At 36.3% G+C, this 21,738-nt stretch overlaps 1 protein-coding gene across 6 annotated transcripts; it reads left to right on the forward strand.

Annotated features, from left to right (window-relative positions):
* Positions 1–825: 825 nt before the first annotated feature.
* On the forward strand, positions 826–19,998 carry TIAL1 (TIA1 cytotoxic granule associated RNA binding protein like 1). Of its 6 annotated transcripts, none has more exons than XM_045569382.1 (12): positions 826–1,531; positions 7,669–7,765; positions 13,329–13,478; positions 13,714–13,768; positions 13,925–14,012; positions 15,973–16,048; positions 17,283–17,391; positions 17,658–17,753; positions 17,868–17,952; positions 18,186–18,309; positions 18,652–18,791; positions 19,619–19,998. In XM_045569382.1, exons 1-12 carry the CDS (start codon positions 1,500–1,502, stop codon positions 19,743–19,745), a joined length of 1,179 nt encoding a protein of 392 aa, XP_045425338.1. In that variant the 5' UTR covers positions 826–1,499; the 3' UTR covers positions 19,746–19,998. The 6 variants fall into 6 exon arrangements, with proteins under 6 accessions (XP_045425338.1, XP_045425339.1, XP_045425343.1 ...); XM_045569383.1 differs by having other exon boundaries at positions 13,380–13,478; XM_045569387.1 differs by lacking the exon at positions 19,619–19,998 and adding an exon at positions 18,497–18,555 and having other exon boundaries at positions 18,652–18,742.
* Positions 19,999–21,738: the final 1,740 nt, after the last annotated feature.

Below are 21,738 nucleotides of genomic sequence, written 5' to 3' on the forward strand. Positions count from 1 at the left end.
TATGCATGTTTCTGCCCAACGATTTTTTTTTAACTCTAAGAATTAAATAAGGGGGTAAGCGTAGGAGGGGAAGTCTTTTTTTTTTTTTTTTTCCTGGAAACAGGTCTCGCTCATAGCTCACAGTAACCTCAAACTTCTGGGCTCAAGTGATCCTCCCACTCCAGCCTCCGGAGTAGCTGGGACTACAGGTCTGCGCCACCACGCCCCGCTAATTAAAATGTTTGTTTTGTAAAGACGAGTCTGGGTATGTTGCTCAGGCTGGTCTCTAACTCCTGGGCTTCCCCGATCCTCCCAAAGTGCTGGGATTACAGGCGTGAACCACCGCGCCCAGCCTGCAAGTCACTTAAATGGAGGACTGCTCTTTTTACCCCCTTATCCGATGAGATAATGGACAGGGAAACCTCTGAAACTTACAAAGCAATTTACAAGCAGGGTAGCTAGGCTACGAATACCTATTTGCGGGGGGAAAGCGCCCAAAAGATAACAGCCGGCCCTTGGCCCGAGGTCCGCCCCAGCCCCTCCGGGTCCCCGCCGGGCCAGCCTCTCTCCCGCCCGCAGCGCGAGGCGGCGGTTGATGACCGCGGGCCGGCCGTTCGGATTAACAGAGGAGGACTGGAAAGGCCTACTCGCTCGGACACCACGCGGAGGCCGAACACTGCCAGAGCCGCAGTTGAAGAAACCGCTCTTGGGCTGGACGGAGGCGGAGCAGAAACTCAGGCTGAGCCAACAGAAGAGCCTTAAAATGCCTGGAGCAGTCCTACGACAGCCCCCCAGCGCGAGGCACTCTGGGACTTGTAGTTTACTTCCCGACGGCGCCTCCCCCACTTCGTCTCCCCGCCTTTCAACGTCGCCTTTATTCTTCCCTTCCCTCCCACACGCCGACTTCCCGGTCGCCGCACGTCTTCCCGTACGCCTACACTACCCAGAAGTCTCTTCTTCGCGTCCCGGCGCGGGCGGGCGCCGGCCGCCTACTTTGGACTACAGTTCCCAGTAGTCCTCTGGAGAAGTGCTTCCTTCTCTCACTTCCAGGACCACAATTCCCAGAGACTTCGGCTTCCCGGCGTTTCTCCTTTTACCCGATCTCTTCTGGAGCTGGCTGGGCTCCGGCTGGCCAGCAGGCCCACGGCGACGACGTGGCCCGTCGTGACCAGGCACAGGGTTTCCTCGCCGGCCCGTTTTTGTCTCCCCTCACTTATCCCCCTCGCAGGCCGTCGCGGCCGGCCTGAGCGGTGACCTGGCGGGCCGCGCCTGCGCTCTGCCCCGTTTCCTGCCTGGCTGGTGGCGGCGGCCATTTTGTTCATCCTCCTCCTCCTCCTGCTCCTCCTGGTTGGAGCGCAGTGTCCGGAGCGGGCTGGGGGGAGAGAGCCCGAGAGCAGGGTTCGGTACCTTTTCCTCTGTCCCCAGCCGGTGCCCGGAGCCCCCCTCCCCTTCCTCCCCACCCCCTCCCCTCCCCAGCCCTGCCCTCCCTCTTGTCCCGGGATCGCTCCGTCGCACCCACCATGATGGAAGACGACGGGCAGCCCCGGACTCTGTGAGTACCCGAGACTGGGGGTGCCAAGCGCCGAGAGGCCCGGGCACCGTGGGACGCTAAGGGAGGGAGCAGGAGAGAGTGGGCCAAACCCGGGACTCTAGGCGGCTCCCTGGCCAGGGTGGCGTGGACGCTAAGTGCATTCCTCATCTGTCCCCTTTTCCTTGGGAAGGAAGCCCTCCCTTCCCCCAAACAGTCACTTCCTGGGGTCTGGGGCTTGTCTCGACCTTTTTCTCTCTAGCCTTTCTTTGCACACCTTCCCTAGGCCGGGTTTCTGCACGGCTGAGGCTGTCAGGCCCAGGAGAGCTCCTGCTCCCCCTTTGCTTTGGGGGGGGGCGGCCCTGGGCTGGGCCCGGAGCTGCTGGTCCCTAAGGGGGCTGGGCCTGGTGGGGGTGGGACTGGGGGTGGGACTGCGGCTGCATCCCCTGCGGGCCCGAGGAATTAGCACTCACACCCTCCACGTCCACAGCTCGGGTTGCTCCCAACTCTTCACCCAGGCTAAGCTCTCCAAGGAAGCCAGGCACTCTTCCACCACTTTTCCACCACCCCTTTTCTCTTTCTGCCCCACGTGCCCCCGCCCACGCTGTCAGGAAAACCCGCCTAGCGCCCGCTACTTTTAAAGTGCAAAAGAGATGCCTCTTGCCGCCTGAGCATCTTTTCCTTCTTGGATAACGAAGTTTACTTTGAGCGCTCCCTACACTAAACTGACAACCAGTTGTTAAACTCCTTTTGCTCTCTTGGTGTTGCCTCTTCCTAATCTGTTTGTGCGTCGAAACCTTCAGAGTTGGCTGAAATGATGTCTTCATCTGCTATTCGATGTGTGTCTTTTGGGCGCTTTTCCTCCTGTGTTACTGTTGCTTTTTACCTGAAGCCCAATCTAATGAATGAATTTCATCTTCCAACCACTTAATTCGAGTTTCCATCCTTTCCCAATGAAGAGTGATGACTCAGCATTTGCATTCCTTTCCGGATAGTGTGGCACTCCTTTCTTTCTCTTGCATTTTTTTTAAGTCTGAGTAATTTCTAATTAAATGTTTAAATTGGGCACCTTCAGTTTTCCCAGCCTCTCGAGGCTCAGCAGTCCTACCTTAAGCACAAGGAGTCAGATCGTTGCTTTGTTTCTCTTGCCTCTACTGGTATTGATAGGCTCATAGTTCACTTGGCTCTGCTATCTGATGGGGAAATTACTTTTTTGGGGAATAAAGGAAGGTGAATGGGCACTCAGGCCATAACTCCTACCAAAGACAGTATGCTCAGTAAAGAAGATAGATGTTCAGTATTAATACACATTTTTTTGTAGCCTTGAACTCTTTTTATTCCCATTTCTCTAATGTTCTCACTAAAGTATTTGCTATCCTGTTTTGAGAATTTAAGGCCACCTTAAGCACATCAAATGCTTCAATGAAAAGCGTGCTTAATAGAGCTTTTTATATTTATGTTTTATGTTGTCTTCCATTTCTGCCTTCTCTTCCAAGAAAGGAGAGACTTGGGACACACTTGAAATTTGTTCTTAAACATCTGTTGAAGCCAAGGCTTCTTGTTTAGTTAGCAATGTGTACTTTGATGAATCTGGGAAAGCCAGATTCAATGCCTAGTTAGCATGTATTTAACAAAGATAAAAGTTACATTGTATCTAAAAATCTGAAATGTCATCATTGCATCATAATAGCTACTGAATAATTGATAAATTCTCATGGCACCTGTCTCATTAACTGTTTCTATCTGTTCTTTATAAAGAGGAATTTCTGGTCTTGTCATGCTAAATAATATGCTTTTCCAATATCCTTTATCTATCTTTGCATCTGCCTTGTCTTCATCTCTATCAGATCTTCTCCAATAGACTAATAAGCTAACTTTTTTGTTACTCATTCCGTACCTCTGTCTTCTCCAATCTCCTGTTCTTTTCTTTGAAACACTTGTTTTCTATGTTTACAATTGTCTAAAAATGTGACAGGTAAATGAGTGAGTAAATAAACATCTTAAGCTCTGTTGTTTCTGTATGTCAGTACATGTTTACTATTGTCTTCCTTTTTCCTTCTCCCACTCTTCTCCATGGGAAGGGTTTTCTTAAGACAAGGACTGCTACATCTTCCTAGGTCTTACCCCTGCAGCACTTAGTTCACTGCCTGGAACATAGAGGTACTCAAATATTTTTACAATGATTATACTTCTTTTGTTAAATTAATATTAAGACCTTTTTTAAAAATTCTGATTGAATTATGATTATAGGCAGACGTTACTGTCAAACATGTTGCAGTCTGTTGATTTTTATATATTTTTTTAAACCTTCAAATGAAAAATCTTGAGATAAGAGCAAATGTTTCACAATTGGGATTTTTATCATAGAGTTTAATAAAAAATAATGCATAGTAGTTTTTTTAAGTGTACCTTTTATATATTTCTCCCCAAAGGGTTCTTTTAGTTACAAGTAACATGACGAAAACTTTGAACATGATTTTAGAGGTTGATACCTAGTATGGTTTTGTTTTGTTTGTTTGTTTATGGAGATCCTGTATATTGCATTGTGATCTATGGATTAGGTTTTCAAGTGGCCAGGATGTTTTAAAAGAATGTACTCTTAACAAAGCTTATCTTAAATTGTTTCCTTAAAATGCCTGTGTGTTACTAGTGAGGTTTTTTTCCTGCAGACACACACAAGCTAAGACATATGGTTCTATCTTCAGAAAACAATATGGTGTTTATAGCCTAGGTAGGTCTTTAAATATTCATTACCTACAGTATTACTAATTTATTTAATGGTATTTAAAGTGGTATAGAATTGCTTTGATGTTGAGCCTAAATTTTTATTTGTTGTATAGCTGCTTTAAAGATCTGTTTTCTGATGTTCTTCATCTCATTTGACATTTATTTTGGGGTATTATGTATTGGGTAACTTGTGATCTAAAAAAACAAACAAATGAGATCATGCTGTGTAATACTGGTGTTGAAAATGGACTGCCTGACACCTGCCTTGTGGGACACACGCTTCAGGCTTGTGTTGTGTATAGCTTTGTAGTGCAGTGATTTGATCCATGGTATATCTGAATCTACAATACAGCATTAGTTATAACAGTGTTCTTTAGCTACATACCAGGTAAAAAAACAAAAGAAAGAAAAAATTGTAGTTTTCTATTGCAGTTTATCTTATTTTCTTCATTTATCTAGAACAAAACCAATAGGAATTGGGATAATACCATGTTACACAATGCCTTCCTTTAAGGCAGTTCTTTCTTCCTGATAGTCAAAAGGAGGAAATATACCAATGATATAGAGTATAAGCCGAACATCTACCAAAGCAGAAAAAAATACCATAAAATCCCTTAAAATTGACTAGCTATACCATGGATTTGGCTATATTGTGGCTATAATCAAGCCCCTCATTTGACTTAATCATATTTTGTGTTTCTTAAAGAGTGTGTGTGTGTGAGAGAGAGAGAGACTATCTCCTATATATTAATATATAGTTGATCAACTCAGTTGTGCCTCCTGTACCTTTTCTCCACCCTGCCTGTTTCCTAAAATGAAGCACTATACTGACAATTGAACAATTAATTAGAGGTCTATTGAAGGATATTGTTGCAAAATCTCCTCTTATATAGGAACTTGTCAAAAACAAAAGCAAAAATGTTACTTTTATGGAAATTTAGCCATAGTGTTTTGTGTAACAGAGTTGGTAATTTCAGCCTTGGGAGGGCTACTCTTTTCAGAGTGAGAGCATATTCAGTTTTGAAAAAGCATCATTAGTTTTCTGAAAGACATGTTCTTAACTTAAAATTCTGCCCAATTGGACATAGGAAGTAGTTTGGCAATGTGAACTTTTGCCTCCTGTGAAACTGCTAAGTTTCTAGTTTCAAATTGGATTTTAACCCTGATGTTAGGGATAAAGGTGTCATTTTCAGTTTTTAATGCATCCATTCCTACAGTTCCTGTTCTTAGAAGACAAAATAAACTCTAAGGTATGCCTTTTCTTTTTTTATTTTTTCCTTGACTTAAAAATCGTTTTGGAATTTCCTAAGTGTTCTCTCTCTGAATTGACTTCTCAGTCTAAGAATTCCAGTCATTTGTCTTTTTTTCTGTTTTTTTGGTATATGTCCTTTAGGTAGAAATTATATATTTAAAAACTTGGAACTTCAGAATAGGTTGACTACTTCGTAACCCGAGCAGAGAGTTAAGTGTAGAAACTATAATTTGGGGGAAAAAATCAAAAGTATTTCAATATACTACCACAAGATGATCTTCTTACTAGGCCCGGCATTGACCTTTGTCTTAAATATTTTTGTTAGTATTTATTTTGGGACAGATTATTTTATGATAATGTAAAGGTACTTAAATACTATAGTACAGTATTTTAAAAGCTATAAAAATGTGTCTCTATCACGTATTGTGATACATGAAGGCACATGTAAATGTGTGAGTTACAGAACTGAGAGTAAAGGAAAAGCAATCTGAAATTTGGATGTTAGAAATGAGCTAACTAGTCCTTTAGGCAAGATGAGCATAATGTGTAGATGACCAAGATTACTTGTCCATTTTTCTTATAAGTAGGTCTACCCTGTATAAAAAGAAATTATTGCATAGATAACAGGCTCACAGACCCCTATGAGTTAAGAAGGGACTAACAGTCGTCTATGGCTAGCTCATGATACCATAACCTTTCACTACTGCTAGAAAAAGTGTGTCATTGCACTGGCCTACTGACAGGTCAGTTCTTTAATTATGAGGAAAAGATGGCATAGTGGCTGGCGAGAATTCTACCACTGAACCACCAATGCTGCTGGCCTAGTGGATTTAAACTAGTTTGTCCCTTCTTTATGCTTATATTTAAGTAATATTGGGGATTTGTTTCAATTTTAGAGTGTGTACACTAAGATTCTTAGTACTCATTGGAATGAAATTCTTAACTGGAAAATTGCTACTCATTCTTAATTGGATCTTTTTGTTTTTTTACTTAACCTTAGCTTTCTCAAGCAGTTGTTTCCTTTCAGAGTGTCCCATCTTAAAGCAGTTATATATTTAAAATGGCAACCATGTTGCAAGGCTTATTTTCTTCTTAGTGCTCAGTTTCCAGATGTTATATATTATAGTTAGAAAAATAAAACTTATATCTTTTATTTTCCAGAAGAAACGATGTTAACTTTTACAAATATTGTTTGGTTTATGAGGTTGTTCGCAACAGATGCAAATTTGAGGAATTATACTCTGAGTACCAGAAAGACTTAAAATTTTGCAATTTATTGATATAAATTAAGATAAATTCATAATATAGGACATAAACCAAGGTGGTCATCTCTAAGTAGTGAAGTAGTGTTTTTTCTTTTTTCTTCTTTTTTTAACTTAACTGTATTTAAAATCTTCACATACATTCAGTTTGTAATTAAAGAAAAAAACCCAAATCTTTAAATATCCATAGTCGAAAGTATATCTGGATTTATATTAATTTTTCTCCAAATTCCTAAAGAAATCTTTGTATTTACTTTGTTAAATATATAAAGATGTATGTTGTTGATTCTGATACATTTTTAAACTGGGGAATTTTATTATTTTACTCTGCTCTCCTAAAACAAAACAATGAAGACATCATTGCTAACAATCTTACTTAGCCAAAAACAAAACAACATAAACCCACCACCTTCTGTGTGTTTTGCTGTAACTTTAATTCTGCTCTTTGTTCATGTAATTGCTTTGGTTGGGAGTCTTAAGATAAACTCACTTTATGTCTAATATCCTATTATGATCAGGTGTTTTAATGAATCAGTATTTGTGTGTGTGTGTGTGTGTATGTTATAAATTATTTAGAATTAGAAACTATAGTTACTGAGACTGGTTTAAATTTTTAACAATTACAATAAGATGAGAAAATATCTAGGGTACAGAATAATATACCATTGGGGTATCCAAGGTCACATTGATTTGTTCTTTATAATGTCTTTTGAAGTGGTATTTCAGTGGCCTAAGAACAATGGTTGCTTTCCTGATTGAGTTAATCTTACTTTCATAGGATCAGGTTTAATTGGAAAAATTTTATTGAAGACAGAGGAAGTTAAAATGAAATAAAAGGTGATGAATTAAATGATAATGCATTAGAGCTAGAGCTGAAGGAAAATTGTTGATAATGTGGTTTTTTTTTTCTTCTTGTACAGATACGTAGGTAACCTCTCCAGAGATGTGACAGAAGTCCTTATACTTCAGTTATTCAGTCAGATTGGACCCTGTAAAAGCTGTAAAATGATAACAGAGGTAAGATCTTCCCAGTTACATGTCCTGTCAGTTAGCATGATGTTTAACATTTCAAGATACATGGGTAGATTTGCAGCATTTTAAAAATTCATTTTAAGCCTCAAGTTATTCTGGTGGAGAGATTTGTGTTTGTTGTGTTGACTTATTAGTTTGATTTGGCGGACAAACTAGGCTTAGAATGGAGTTTTATTTGAGAGGGCAAAGTTTCTGTGCTGTTAATCTCAAATGGTCATTCTTCATAATATAATTATCTTCACGTTATTCTGCTTTTTAAAAAGTTGCTACAGCTTATTTTAGAGTGGTGAAAAACTTGATTGTATTTCATACAATTCCAATAAGAATGTTAACAATTTAGAGAGTGCACATTTAAAGTTTAGGAATTGGTGTTTGAAAAAGAACATTAGGTTATTGTTGTCACAGTGCAGCAGCATGCATCTTGTGTGTCTGTAGTAAATACTAAGGACTGAGCAACTTCAGATAGATAGGCATTTAAATTGTTGGAGTAAGAATTTTGTTGTCTTCTTTTCAAAGAAAACTTACTTTTTATACTTTTCCTGGGTAAGACTCTGTATGTAGCATTGCCCAATGACTCATATTTTGGTGGATCTTTTCTTCCTTGTCTTTTTGTTTATTTATTCAACATTTTTTTATACTATTTACCATGTACCAGATAACTACGGTAAGTGCTAGTGATACAGTGGTGAATAAGATAGTTGTTAGCCCCATAAAATTTTACAGTCTGGTGGAGAGACAAAGAAGTTAACAGGCATTGAGGATATAGGATAATAAATGCTATGAAAGCAGACAGCCTAAAGTGCTGTAGGAGCACATATGTATCCAGTGCAGTCTTAGGTCAGGGGAGGCAGCTCGGAGGAGTCAGTGCCTAGACTAAAACCTAAAAGGATAGTAATAGAAAGTGACTAGAAAGAAATTTGGGAAAGAAGGCATTCCATATAGAAGAACATTGATCCAGGCTGGTAGAGCAGAAGTGCTTGTGAGAGAAAGAGGGAAAAATAGAAGCTGTAGCATGGATGGAGTTTAAAATGAGGTTAGTCATAAGAGATGACAGGAGATGAGGCAGGACTGTTTGAAAAGGGCTAGAAGCTATGCTAAGGAGTTTGTTTTATCCTGAGGTAGGAATTGTTAAAAACCTGGCCTTTTGATCGTCTCTCCTAAGTAATGACAATCATCATTCTGTTCTGGTATATCATATTTTTGCTTCTTTCCTTCCTGTCTTTGATTATATATTCGTTCTTTCATTAATGAAAAAGTTCTTTTGCCCTAGGCACTGTTCAGGTACTAAGAATATAATGAATGGAGAGCCAGACAAATGTGGTCCCCAAGCAAATAGGGATAAGAGTCGTGAAGAGGATAAAACAGTTCTGCGATAACTAGAGGGTTGGTGCTATATAGACTAGGTGGTGAGGGAACGGGTCATCTCTTTGAGCTGAGACAGGAATAATAAGATGGTACCATTTATGTTAAGAGCTAGAGGCAGAGGAAACATCAGGTGCAAAGGCCTTGAGTTGGTAATGAACTTGTTGTGTTTGTGGAACCAAAGACCAGGATGGCTGGAGCCTGCTGAGTGATGAAGGAGAGTGGTGAGAAATGAGTCTAACCACTTATGAGTTGGCAGGATTCAGAATCACACAGGGCAGTGTGGGCCATGACAAAGTTTAGGTTTTATATTCTGGTTGTAGTGGCAGACCAGTGGAGGAACTTAAGCAGGGGCCTGAGGTGCCCTGATTTGCATTTTTAAGATTACTGCTTTGTAGATAGTGTTGTATGGAGAATGGATTGTGGGAGCAAGAAATGGAAAGAGAGAAACTAGCTGGGTTTATTTCACTAGGTAAGAAATGAGGGGGGCTTTTTCTTTAGAGTAGTAGCTGAAGAAATAGAGGTAGATAGATTTGGGATTATATTTTGGAGATAGAATTGATAGGACTGGATTGTCAGTGGGACATAAGGAAAAGGAAGAAATAGGAAAGCCCCTAAGTGTCTTGTTAACGCAATTGTGTGGGTGGTGATGCCATTTACTAAAATGGGGTAACAGGGAGGCACAAGATGAGTGGGGTAGTGGTGGGAACCAGGAGTCCTGTTTTGGCAATGTTAAATTTAAGGTACGCATTAGACATCTAAATGGACGTTATGGCTGGGTGTGGTGGCTCACGCCTGTAATCCTAGCACTCTGGGAGGCCGAGGCGGGTGGATCGTTTGAGCTCAAGAGTTGGAGACCAGCCTGAGCAAGAGCGAGACCCCCATCTCTACTAAAAAAAATAGAAAGAAATTAGCTAGACAACTTAAAATATATATAAAAAATTAGCCAGGTGTGCTGGTGCATGCCTGTAGTCCCAGCTACTTGGGAGGCTGAGGCAGGAGGATCGCCTGAGCCCAGGAGTTTGAGGTTGCTGTGAGCTAGGCTGACGCCATGGCACCCTAGCCCGGGTAACAGAGTGAGACTCTGTCTCAAATAAATAAATAAATGGACATTATATGTAGGCATTTGGATAAACTAGTTTGGAACTCTGGAGAGACCAGTGCTGAAGCTTGCGTAGTGTTTGAAGCCATGGAACTGGATGAGGTCTACTAGATAGAGTGATGGGAGAAGAGTGGAGGGACTGAGGCTGAGCCCTGGAGCAGCTAACATTTAGAGTTAGATCTGGAGTTTGCATCAAGAAGGAAAGATCCTTCAGTGAGGAAACAGGAAAACCAAGAAAGTGTAGTAGGATCAAAAGAAGAGAATGTTTAAAGGAGGAGGGTAGTGGTCAACTGGTTTGAATTCTGCTTGTAGGTCAAGGACAGCGAAGGGATAACAGAGGTAGCAGAGGTCATTGGTGAGGTTGACATGAAGTTTCAGTGGCATGGTTGGCTTAGAAGCCAACAGGAGTGGGTTTAAGAGAGAATGGGATGTGAGAAAGTGAAAAGAGTCACTAGAAAGTTTTTGAGAAACATTTGTCAAAGATTTATTTTTAACAGTATTTTTTAAAAACCTATGTGTGTATACAGCCATTTGAGGGGTGGAGGTACTTGAAATGAATTTTCAAAAGTTATCCATATTCTAGAAGTCCTAGATTTGAACTTATAAAATCTCATTATTTCTCCATCTTGACATTTATGTCACCCAACAAAAATTGGTGACAACACTAAGGTAATGACATAATTGATTTTTAAAGTGTCACTTGGTGGTGGTATAAATAGGTTTCCAAAGGCATGAATGCTAGTACGGAATATCTAGCATCTAGGCATTTATTTTTGTTTGAAAAATTTCATTTCAGTATATGAAAAATCCTTTTTCCCCCTGATTTTTTTACTTTAGATATTTATAATAGATTCTAGCTTTTCTTATATAACAAATGTACAATATTGATTCTAAGGCAAACTTGAAAAATACTTTAATACCTCTGACAGTAGGGGTGTGACTTAAACATCAGTGGTCTTAAATTAGAGGAAATGTAATATGATGTGAATATATAAATATATGTGATGTGGATATTTTTATATATATGTACACACAAACACATGTGCATGCATTTGTACATACATTGAATGGAATCTGGCCTACTATTAGATAAATTTGAAATCAGTGTGCCTGAGTAGACTAGTTTCCTAAAGCATGTATGATTATCTTAGATCTACCATTAGACCCCAGTATGGTTTGCTATAATTATCAATGTTTCCCTTAGAGGGCAAAAGGGGTAGGAGTAAATGGGGAAATTGACTAGCACAATTTTAGCTTCTTTTAAGTCCTTTCTTCAGTGAATGTTTCTGGTAAATGTTAACTCTTTCACAGGAGGAATTTAAGTGGTATATTTTTATTTGGAATCTTTCCCCTCATTTCCTTTCGCTACCTCTTAAGAATAGCATTTCATGGCTATAGCAATAGGATTTTGTATGCGAGCCCATAGTTTTCTTGTCAGTATTAATGATCCCATTTTTTTCCCTCGAGGAAATGCCTTCTGATTGCTTCGCCAGTATTGTTTAGACATCTTATTTTGGACTTTTCTTCTGAAACTTTCCTGGAACGAAAAACAGTGGTTGTTGAAAAGATCTTTGTTCTATCTGGTATTTTTATCCCTTGGAAGTCTGACTAGAATTCCACATTTTAAATATTATTCTTATAGGGAATTTTACATTGAACAGTAATGAGTGTTTCTAACCTTACATAAAAAATTTATTTGTACAGTTGTGCAGCTATTCAGTATAGGTTATAGTTTTATGAAAATTCATTTCCAGTTTGGTTGTTGGGTGAGAATGTTGTTAGAGCTTAGGTAGAACTACCTTCTCACCATCTTTATAATTATGTTTTTGCCAACTACTATCTAGCATAGTGTTGTAAAGTATATTTAATAAAAATTTTTTATATTGGGTTTTATGATGTAAAATTGTAGCTTTGTCCTGGAATATTTTATTCAAACCCATTTTCAGAAATTCTTCTCTTGAAAGTAGTGTATTTCTCTGGTCTTTGAAAGACCAAATTCAAAGTATATAGAATCTTTAATACATTATACTATTTTGGAAGATAAGGAATTCATTTCAGTAGCTGGTTATAAATCTTAAACTTTCCTGTTTTTATTCTTATTCTTTTCTTATCCAGAAAAGATATGTAATCCAGTCTTTGCAGCAGTACAAAATTACCATCATTTGTAGTACTAATTCTAGTTTTGATTCAGAGTAAACTTTATAAAGCTCGTTCATTTCTGCATTTTTAAAAGTTGATTTATTCTGAATTTCTGTATCCTGGGATACAGTTTATAAAGGATTATGATACATAGGTAGAATTTATTGTTTTCAAAATAATGTTGGAAGAGGAGCAGTGATGAGGAGTGGTCCTCATCAAATCTGAGTTTAAGGTTTTGTTTGGTCTAATATAAGCTTCTATTTTTTATTTAACATTCTTCGCCAGAATTCTGTGTTTTCATTTCTTTCTTCCTTCCTTCCTTCCTTCCTTCCTTCCTTCCTTCCTTCCTTCCTTCCTTCCTTCCTTCCTTCCTTTCCTTTCCTTTCCTTTCCTTTCTTTCTTTCCTTTCTTTCTTTCCTTTCTTTTCTTTCTTTCTTTTCTTTTCTTTCTTTCATTTTTTTCCCCTCCAGAGACAGGGTCTGGCTCTGTCACCTAGGCTGGAATGCAGTGGGGCAATTCATAGCTCACTGCAACCTCGAACTCCTGGGCTCAAGCTATCCTCTTGCCTCACCTTCTGAGTAGCTGGGACTACAGGCGTATGCCCAGCTAATTTTTTTCATTTTTTAACATACAGACGGGGTCTCACTATGTTGCTCAGGCTGATGTTGAACTCCTGGCCTCCGGCAGTCCTCCCACCTCAGCCTCCCAAAGTGCTAGGATTACAGGTGTGAGCCACCGTGTCTGGCTATGGTTTCATTTAATACTGGCAATCATGATTCTATACTGCTTTTATATTTCTGATTGAGTACAACAGAATTCTGAGGTGCAAAGTCAGGTTTAGCTTTAAATCTTATTTTTAAAGTGTTAGGCTTTCATAAACTTATGCAATCTCACCTTGTACGTTCCTAGCTATCAGTAATGTTTTTTCCTGGATTTTCTTCTCAGCAACCCGATAGCAGAAGGGTCAACTCTTCTGTTGGATTTTCTGTTTTGCAGCATACAAGCAATGACCCATATTGCTTTGTGGAATTTTATGAACACAGAGATGCAGCTGCTGCATTAGCTGCTATGAATGGGAGAAAAATTTTGGGAAAGGTAAGATAATAGAATGATGGTACCTTATAAGTATTCATATTTGCATGTTAAATTAGTTTGTGTTCTTTCTTAGCAAGTTTTTAAACAGATATTCAGCTGCTGAGTGATGGTTTTACTTTATTCAGCCTAATGCTTTTTCAAAAATAATCCTGCTTTATAAATGATTTTATAAGTGGTAAGTGTTATAACTCGTGACATGCCTAATAATTTTATTAAATATAATCTTTATTTTTAGGAGGTCAAAGTAAACTGGGCAACAACACCAAGTAGCCAGAAAAAAGATACTTCCAGTAAGTACTCCTGCTGCATTTTACTGTGGAAGAGTTCTGAAATTATCCTGGCAGCATCACCAGCTTAAATAGGGTTTTTTCCTCCTTTTGTGTTGCCTAAAAAAGGTTTAGTAGCTGACGACTTAAGTATTTGATTACCAAATGCTTTGATTTCAGATCACTTCCATGTGTTTGTTGGGGATTTGAGTCCAGAAATTACAACAGAAGATATCAAATCAGCATTTGCCCCCTTTGGTAAAATATCGTAAGTATCATAATCAGTACTACACTTAATAGTGATAGGCAAAATTGTATATGATTAACCTGTAATGAATTAAGATTTTCTTTCCCTAGTTAGTGTGATTCTTTTCGGTTTTTGTTCTTTTTGTTTTTTTTTTTTTTTTTTTAATTTGTTTTCTTTTTTGAGTAGTAGATGTTGTTGAAAATGTTAATGTCATTTCAATGTTTTGGGGTCTTGTTTTCATCTAATCCTGTGTATAATATGTTAAAAAAGATTTTAAGTGATTGTGTTTGTTATCTTTGAAGCAGATGTTTGAATGGTAAAACTTATAAAGTACAGCTTTTTGTCAAATGTTTTCAAAATTTTGTGGTTAAGGATAATGGGTTAGTCAAAAGTAAATGTATTTATACTGTTTATTAAAAGTAAATGTGATTTATACTGAGAAATTTGTGAATGTGGAAAAGTAGGTAAATCCTTGGATATATTGTGATTAAATTGGAAATGTTCATGTTTTATTGTGACAAATGTGTTTTGATAATGTAGCTATAAGTGAAAAGTAGTACTATTACTATATTAAAATGTTTCAATGTCTGAGTCATAAATGTGGAATTAATCAGTAGGTTTTTTTATTAGTGATATTTGATTCTGCTAGTTAAGGGGCAAATGTGGTTTGATTCTTAACAAAACTTAATGCCCAGATTTTACTGTTGCTAACTTAATCAAACATATTGGATCTGAATGTGTATATATATATATATATACTGAAAGTGTTTACAAGTTTTATAAGATGCTTATCACAATTTATCTTTATGATTAAAATCAGTTTATTTTGTATATTTCCTATAGATTTAAATTAAACGTTTTAGTACTACTTTATAGGAGTATGTTTCAACTAAGAACAACAATTTTTTTCTCTATACAATTTGTTGTTCTATAGATTTAATTTATTTGAAAGATTTAATTCTTAATTTTCTGTTTTAATATTTGCTTTGCTTTTTAATCTAAATATGGTAAGTAGTACTATTTTAAAAATCAGTATTATAAATGATACAGGTTACTGTTTTCAATCTTTATTTATACCTGAGAGCTGCAGTTTTTCTAAAGTCCAAGTCACAATTAAAAGTAATAGCATTCTGGTTATTTTGCAGAATTGCTCATAAGAATGGACAGGATCTTGAAGGCTAACTGCAAGGAACTGTGCACACTGGAACTCAGTTGTAGATTTTTTTTCTCATTTCTATTTATTCTTATTATACATTATTTATATATACATATTTTAGTATTTACATTTTAACATTCTATATTCAGTGGAGTTCTATATTTCCAATCATTTTAACTTACTCACTAAAATTTCTGTGTAAATTTGTTGTTTTCGTACTGGTGTGCTTAGCATTGTTGTTAGTTTTTTATTCTCCTTTCTTAAATTTCTGAAAATGTCAATTTTTCAAAATTTACAGCTGCCCAAACTCCAAAATGATGGTAGAGAATTGACCAAGAAAAATAAAGAAATCTGTTAACAGGCCATGTATGCCTTTTTAATTCCTATTTTTTCCTCTTTTTCAATTTTTTAATATTTCATATATTTTGTATCACTAGGCAGAAGACATTTAACTATTTAGAGATTGCATGGTAAAGTAGTTAGCATTGTTACAGTAATTTATAGAATCAGTAAACCTTAGAGGACACTAGCAAATAGAATATTAGAAAAGGAAACTATTGTCCTATTAATCTTCAAATTTGAGCATTTAATTTAGAAAGCACAGGCTATTTGATTAGGTTGCATGTTTATTACATGTTTTTGTCCTACTGCTTTTTTCTAACAGGTAAAGAAGCATTAGGGAGAGTTCAGGAATGGCTGTAGTTAATTAGGGCTAACTGGAATTTTATTTTAAAAATGCTCACAATACAGTGTGTGTGGTTCCTTTTAGTTTTTATTTTGAGGGTGACTCTTACTTCCCTCATTTAGCTGTGCTTCTTTTCACAGGGATGCCCGGGTAGTTAAAGACATGGCAACTGGAAAATCCAAAGGCTATGGTTTTGTATCTTTTTATAACAAACTGGTATGTTCTTCCAACTCAATTTAAATTTTTTAATACTGAATTTAGTTATTAGTTAATATACTAAATCTGAAACTTGAATGTGCTTGGATGTTAACTACAAACACAACTTTTATGTAATTTTGTGTATGTTTTAATAATAGGGTATAATTCATTCTTCTTTCATAAACTTAGAAATAAATAGCTGGGGAAAAGATAGGGTGATTATTAAAATTGTATTTGTGCATTGGTGAAGGTAAGATATATTGGAAGCAAAGCCCAACTCTAGGACAAATGAACTAATCTGAGAATTTGGAGGGTGGTAGGTACATTATGTTCAGTTTTATTAATAACCATAAAAATCTCATTTTTAACTCTTCTTTTAAATTATTATTTATACTTTTATAGCTGGGATGTTAATGACTATATCAAGTTATGTAAATGAAAATTTAAGCAATTCATCTTCATTTTTGCATGTATTCTTTAAGAGAGGTACCAAAATATCTAAGCATTTGCATTAACTGTAATGTTAAATAGTAAAGTGGGCTTTGATTTTACAGTAGTTTCAGCAACTTAAAATTGCCTGCATTTTATTGAAGTGGTAAGATAAAGGGCCAGAATTGTAGTGTCTTTGCTTAGATTAATTGCAAATTCACATTGGTTTGGGTAATCTAAACTCATTTTTTATCAACAGTCATTTTATAGCATTCTAAATGATAATTCAGAAAAATTTTCTGTCCTAAAAGGAGTTTTAAATCTTTTGTCATAGTCATAATTCGTTACTGATAAGAATGTAGATTTTGGGGAGTAGGCAATTTAGACCATAATATTAAAGTTTTTATATATTCTTCAGCAAAAGTTACAAATCAACCACAAAATTAAGATATTTGAAAATGACTGTCTTTTGTGAGTTCTGTTTTTCTTTTTCAAACGTGTATGTTTGAGAAACTAAAAAAATTTTTTGGATAATCAGTAAGATTGTGACTTTCCCTTACATATTTGAATTATGATAATGTCCCTTTACTTGAACTAAATGTTGGCATTTTGAAATCTATAAATAATAGTTTTTATGAGTCACTCAAGTTCAAAACATTTTCTAGTTGGTAATAGTTTGGTGTTGTTTAGGATGTTTAGTGAGTTCATCTACTGATGAAATTTATTGGATCCAGCAGTGCCAGCATTTTATTTCATCTTGCCAGGTCTTTCATACCACTGTTTTCTTTGTGATTGTTCTTTCTTTCTCTTTTTTTTCCCATAGGATGCAGAAAATGCAATTGTACATATGGGAGGTCAGTGGTTGGGTGGTCGTCAAATCAGAACCAATTGGGCCACACGTAAACCACCTGCACCTAAAAGTACACAAGAAAGTAAGATTTGTCTGCTGTATATGTTAAAAGTGCGGATTCTTCACAAAATTATGTACTAGTATAGTCTTAATTTCTTAATATTTAAATTAGTATTGTAAGACATTTTATTTTGTATTTCATTATGTGAAAATAATTGGGCTGTGGTATAAGTATTTTATATTTTCTCCTCCCATTTAGGCATATCTTAATAGTAATAGTGATTAGTAAAAGATAATTTTATAATAACTTTATAACAGTCAGCATTTTTGTTTTCTTTCTGCATACAGATAACACTAAGCAGTTGAGATTTGAAGATGTAGTAAACCAGTCAAGTCCAAAAAATTGTACTGTGTACTGTGGAGGAATTGCTTCTGGGTTAACAGGTACTGTGTTTGGTTTTCTAATTGCCTTCTCTGTGGCACTTCATCACTATCTAGTATGAATTTTATGATATACACCAGTGTTAAGTATTTTATTTGCATGTTTTTGTTTTTTAGATCAGCTTATGAGACAGACATTCTCACCATTTGGACAAATTATGGAAATAAGAGTATTTCCAGAAAAGGGCTATTCATTTGTCAGGTAATATCCTACTTGTAATATCATTATTAGTCTTACATTTGATTCATTTCTTATTTGACCCCCAAGGTATCTGAGTTTGTTATTTTGGTACTTTGTAATGTAGAATTTTACATACATAATGTACTTCAGGAAAAATACCAACTTACAGGTGTAAACTAATGAGTTTCTGTATTATTTACTATGTTAAGTTCTTAAAAAATAAAAGACAAACCTTATGATTTTTTTTCTCTTAGATTCTCAACCCATGAAAGTGCGGCCCATGCCATTGTTTCGGTGAATGGTACTACGATTGAAGGACATGTGGTTAAATGCTATTGGGGTAAAGAATCTCCTGATATGACTAAAAACTTCCAACAGGTAATTGGATTTTTCACAGCACTTTTTAAGGTTCTATCTTACAAATCTACATAAAAGCTTTGGAAACTCTGTAAAATAAACAATAAAATAAAATAAAACATAGCTACTTTCAGTTGATTGTATTAATGCTGTTTCAAAATTGATTATTTTGCGGTATTAACTGAATCTTAATACTTTCTTTTCACAGGTGTCACCACCCCAATAAACTTAGACAATGATAAATAACAGAGTCCTATTCACATAAGGGTGCTTACTTAGTTTTTCTCTTCCTTGTCTCCCACTCTTTCTTCAAATACGGTGTTTCTTACTTGTTCCCTAAAATGATAATTTGCTTTTTCCTAGGTCGACTATAGTCAGTGGGGCCAGTGGAGCCAAGTGTATGGAAACCCACAACAGTATGGACAGTATATGGCAAATGGCTGGCAAGTACCGCCTTATGGAGTATATGGGCAACCATGGAATCAACAAGGATTTGGAGTAGAGTAAGTTGTTTGAGTTTTTTCAGTATAGAAGCAGATACAGTTCTGACAAAAGAGATAAAAGTGTATTTTCCTAGGGAAGATTTATTTAAATTATACACATTGACTTATTTGGCATTTTAAGCATTGTAGAAATAATCTAATGAAATGTGATTTATGATGCTAAAAAATTACTTCTCATTACCTAAGTGAAAAGGGGGGTTGGGGTAATGTATGGTGCCTCCTACTATCCCTACAAGCAGTTGGTAGAATTATATTTCCAATGCACTTTTTTTTTTTTTTGCATGTAAAAGACCTTTGTCTAGATTTGTTCAGAAATTTGATAATTCTATGCCTGTTTGGCATGTGTGAGAAATGTCATAGATTTATGTGATACAAAATAACTTGCTTCCCCCAACCCCCTTTGTTGTTAGAGTGGGTTAGTCCCTTGTAATTTTTTGCCCTAGGCCAACTCAGACCTTTATTTTCACTGCTTTCTTCTTTTGAGACTCTTTCCAACACGATCTTGTGTTTTTAAAATTTCTTATAAGTTGATAGACCATGTGTACAATATATGATGGGTAGATGATATATTGAGGCATTTATCGTTGTTTTAAAAATCAGTTTTCATACTCTTCAGAGATGTCATTGTGCTAAGTTCTTAACAGAAATTTGAGACTAATAGTGGGGTATGTATTCTATACTTGTATCATTTATTTGATCTATTTGTTGTAGGTTTGTTGATTTCTAGTTGTCTATTCTGTGGTTAGGCTTTGCTTAATTTTTGGATAACTGTGTAGATGTTTTTTTTTCTTGTGTTTGCTGAAGATTTTTTTTTTTTTCCTTCCAAGTCAATCACCTTCTGCTGCTTGGATGGGTGGATTTGGTGCTCAGCCTCCCCAAGGACAAGCTCCTCCCCCTGTAATACCTCCTCCTAACCAAGCTGGATATGGTATGGCAAGTTACCAAACACAGTGAGCTGGGACTCTAAAAAAAAATTGTAATTCATGATAGGCTTCAATTTCCTGTGACACTCTGAAGACATGAAAGTAGACGTCGGAAAATGAAAATATTTATTTTAAAAATTGAAATGTTTGGAACCTTTAGCACAGCTTTGCTTTGGTGAAGAACACATGTCTTCTAGTTCTGCCTTTTTAAGTTTTTGTTCATGATGGATATGAACATGATTTTTCTTTGTGTACAAAAACTAAAATAAAGTCAATAAAGACAATTCTGACTACAAATTTTGATATAATAGGAGAAATGGGTAATACATTTTGATTCTTATAGATCCTATTCCATTTTTATCTTGCTGTTCAGTATTTTAACTCACTGTGTTTTTAAAAGAGCAAAAAAGGGAGGATCATGAAAAACTGGGAATCACATATAAGTTCATCCTGAATCCTGATACTCCCCTCCCCTACCCTGAGGTGGACCACATTTGAAGTCAGCAGAAAAGAGTGTGATATTCAGAAGAAATGCATGATTTTGGAGTCGCTTTGGAGGAAATATTTACTTTATGGCTAAAGAAACTGAAACCAGACTGAAATTTTGCACCCTAAATAAGGATCAGCATTGTCTGAGTTACTTGAGCCAATGTTGGTGGTCCACGTTAAGACATATTTTTAAAACTTCCAAAAGTGTTGATTATTAAAATTGTAGTATATTACATTTCATTTGGGGGGGGAAATTCCAAGTATGGTGTTTGTATTAAAGTCAGACAGGCATACTTGTGCTTTTACATGAAGTTTAAATGATATACATTGTAAATATTGAATAACTACAGTGTTTAAAAAGCATGCTTCAACATAGAAGTAGCAGCAATGTAATTATTTGAAGTAACACTTAATACACTTCACTGCATTGAATGCAGTGTGTTGTTCAGAATGTTGAAGACTGACATTTCCAAGGTTGGCTACTATGTAAAATTAAAATTACACAAATTATGCAGAAAAAGCCTTAATTTTAATTTCATACAAATCTTGATGCATTAGTACATTCTAAAATGTCATTGGAAATTAGGGGCTTTGTTTTTAGTTTTGGGGTTTTTTTGCTTTACATTACTTGGTATGTAAATACCTTGATTAAAACCTTGTAAACCAGTTTCAAGGTTGCTATTAATATAAGTTGTATAGTACAAGTGTTTTTTAAAAATCTTGGGGTGTTTATAAAAATTAGATATATTTTGCCCAAGAATTTTTTTAACAAGATTGCTAAAACATCTTATTTAGACAGTTCAGTGTACCAATTTATAATTGGATAATCCATTTAAATAGTACACAGAGTTGTGACTTTTATTTTTAATTAATTTTTTTCTTTGTGGGTAGTGTGCATGGGATGACAAGCATGAATAGAGGCTTAAGTTGTATGTGTGCAGTTTGTAAATTAATCAGTTGGAAAGATGCAGAAGATTGAGGTTTGCTTTTGAAGCATTTTTCAGGCTATATGGATAAAATCTGTCTCAGATTTCTATCAAACAGGAATGTGAAATAGATAAAATCCTGTGTGTTTGAATTGTGAGAGCTTAGGGGGTGCAAATGTTTTGGCAACCTATTCAAAATATTGTTAGCCTGAGCACCAAAATGAGAAAATAGCCTTTCACAGTTAAGTAATAAGATGTAACTGGCACCCACAAATTACTATTTTTTAAACCTTTGAAGTCTTAAAATTAGCTTTAAAGTAATGATGGTTTTATAAATTGCTGACCACAATAATTTTGGTATTACTTTTCTTCTTTCTCCACTTGGAAATATAGCCAGATGTATTCTACGTAAACATTCACGGGGTCTGAAGTTCTTCATCTTTGGGCCAAATTTTTTATGAGACCTTAGTTTTAACCATAAGAGTCATCTATTACACTCTTCTATTATAAAATATACCCTTATTTCTTTTCATAGTATCTTTGGGGATATATTTTATAGGGAGAACACTCAAGCAATTATATATTAATTATGCCCCCAAGTTAAAAATT

This window comes from Lemur catta, chromosome 14 (assembly GCF_020740605.2).
Source record: "Lemur catta isolate mLemCat1 chromosome 14, mLemCat1.pri, whole genome shotgun sequence".
Classification (NCBI taxonomy): domain Eukaryota; kingdom Metazoa; phylum Chordata; class Mammalia; order Primates; family Lemuridae; genus Lemur; species Lemur catta.

Excerpts from the sequence above, each read along its gene's own strand:
- TIAL1 (XM_045569382.1), top strand. The coding sequence starts at position 1,500 with ATGATGGAAGACGACGGGCAGCCCCGGACTCT. Across the intron at positions 13,769-13,924 it reads CCAGAAAAAAGATACTTCCA|ATCACTTCCATGTGTTTGTT; the intron begins GTAAGTACTCCT and ends CTTTGATTTCAG. Across the intron at positions 17,754-17,867 it reads AATTGCTTCTGGGTTAACAG|ATCAGCTTATGAGACAGACA; the intron begins GTACTGTGTTTG and ends TTTGTTTTTTAG.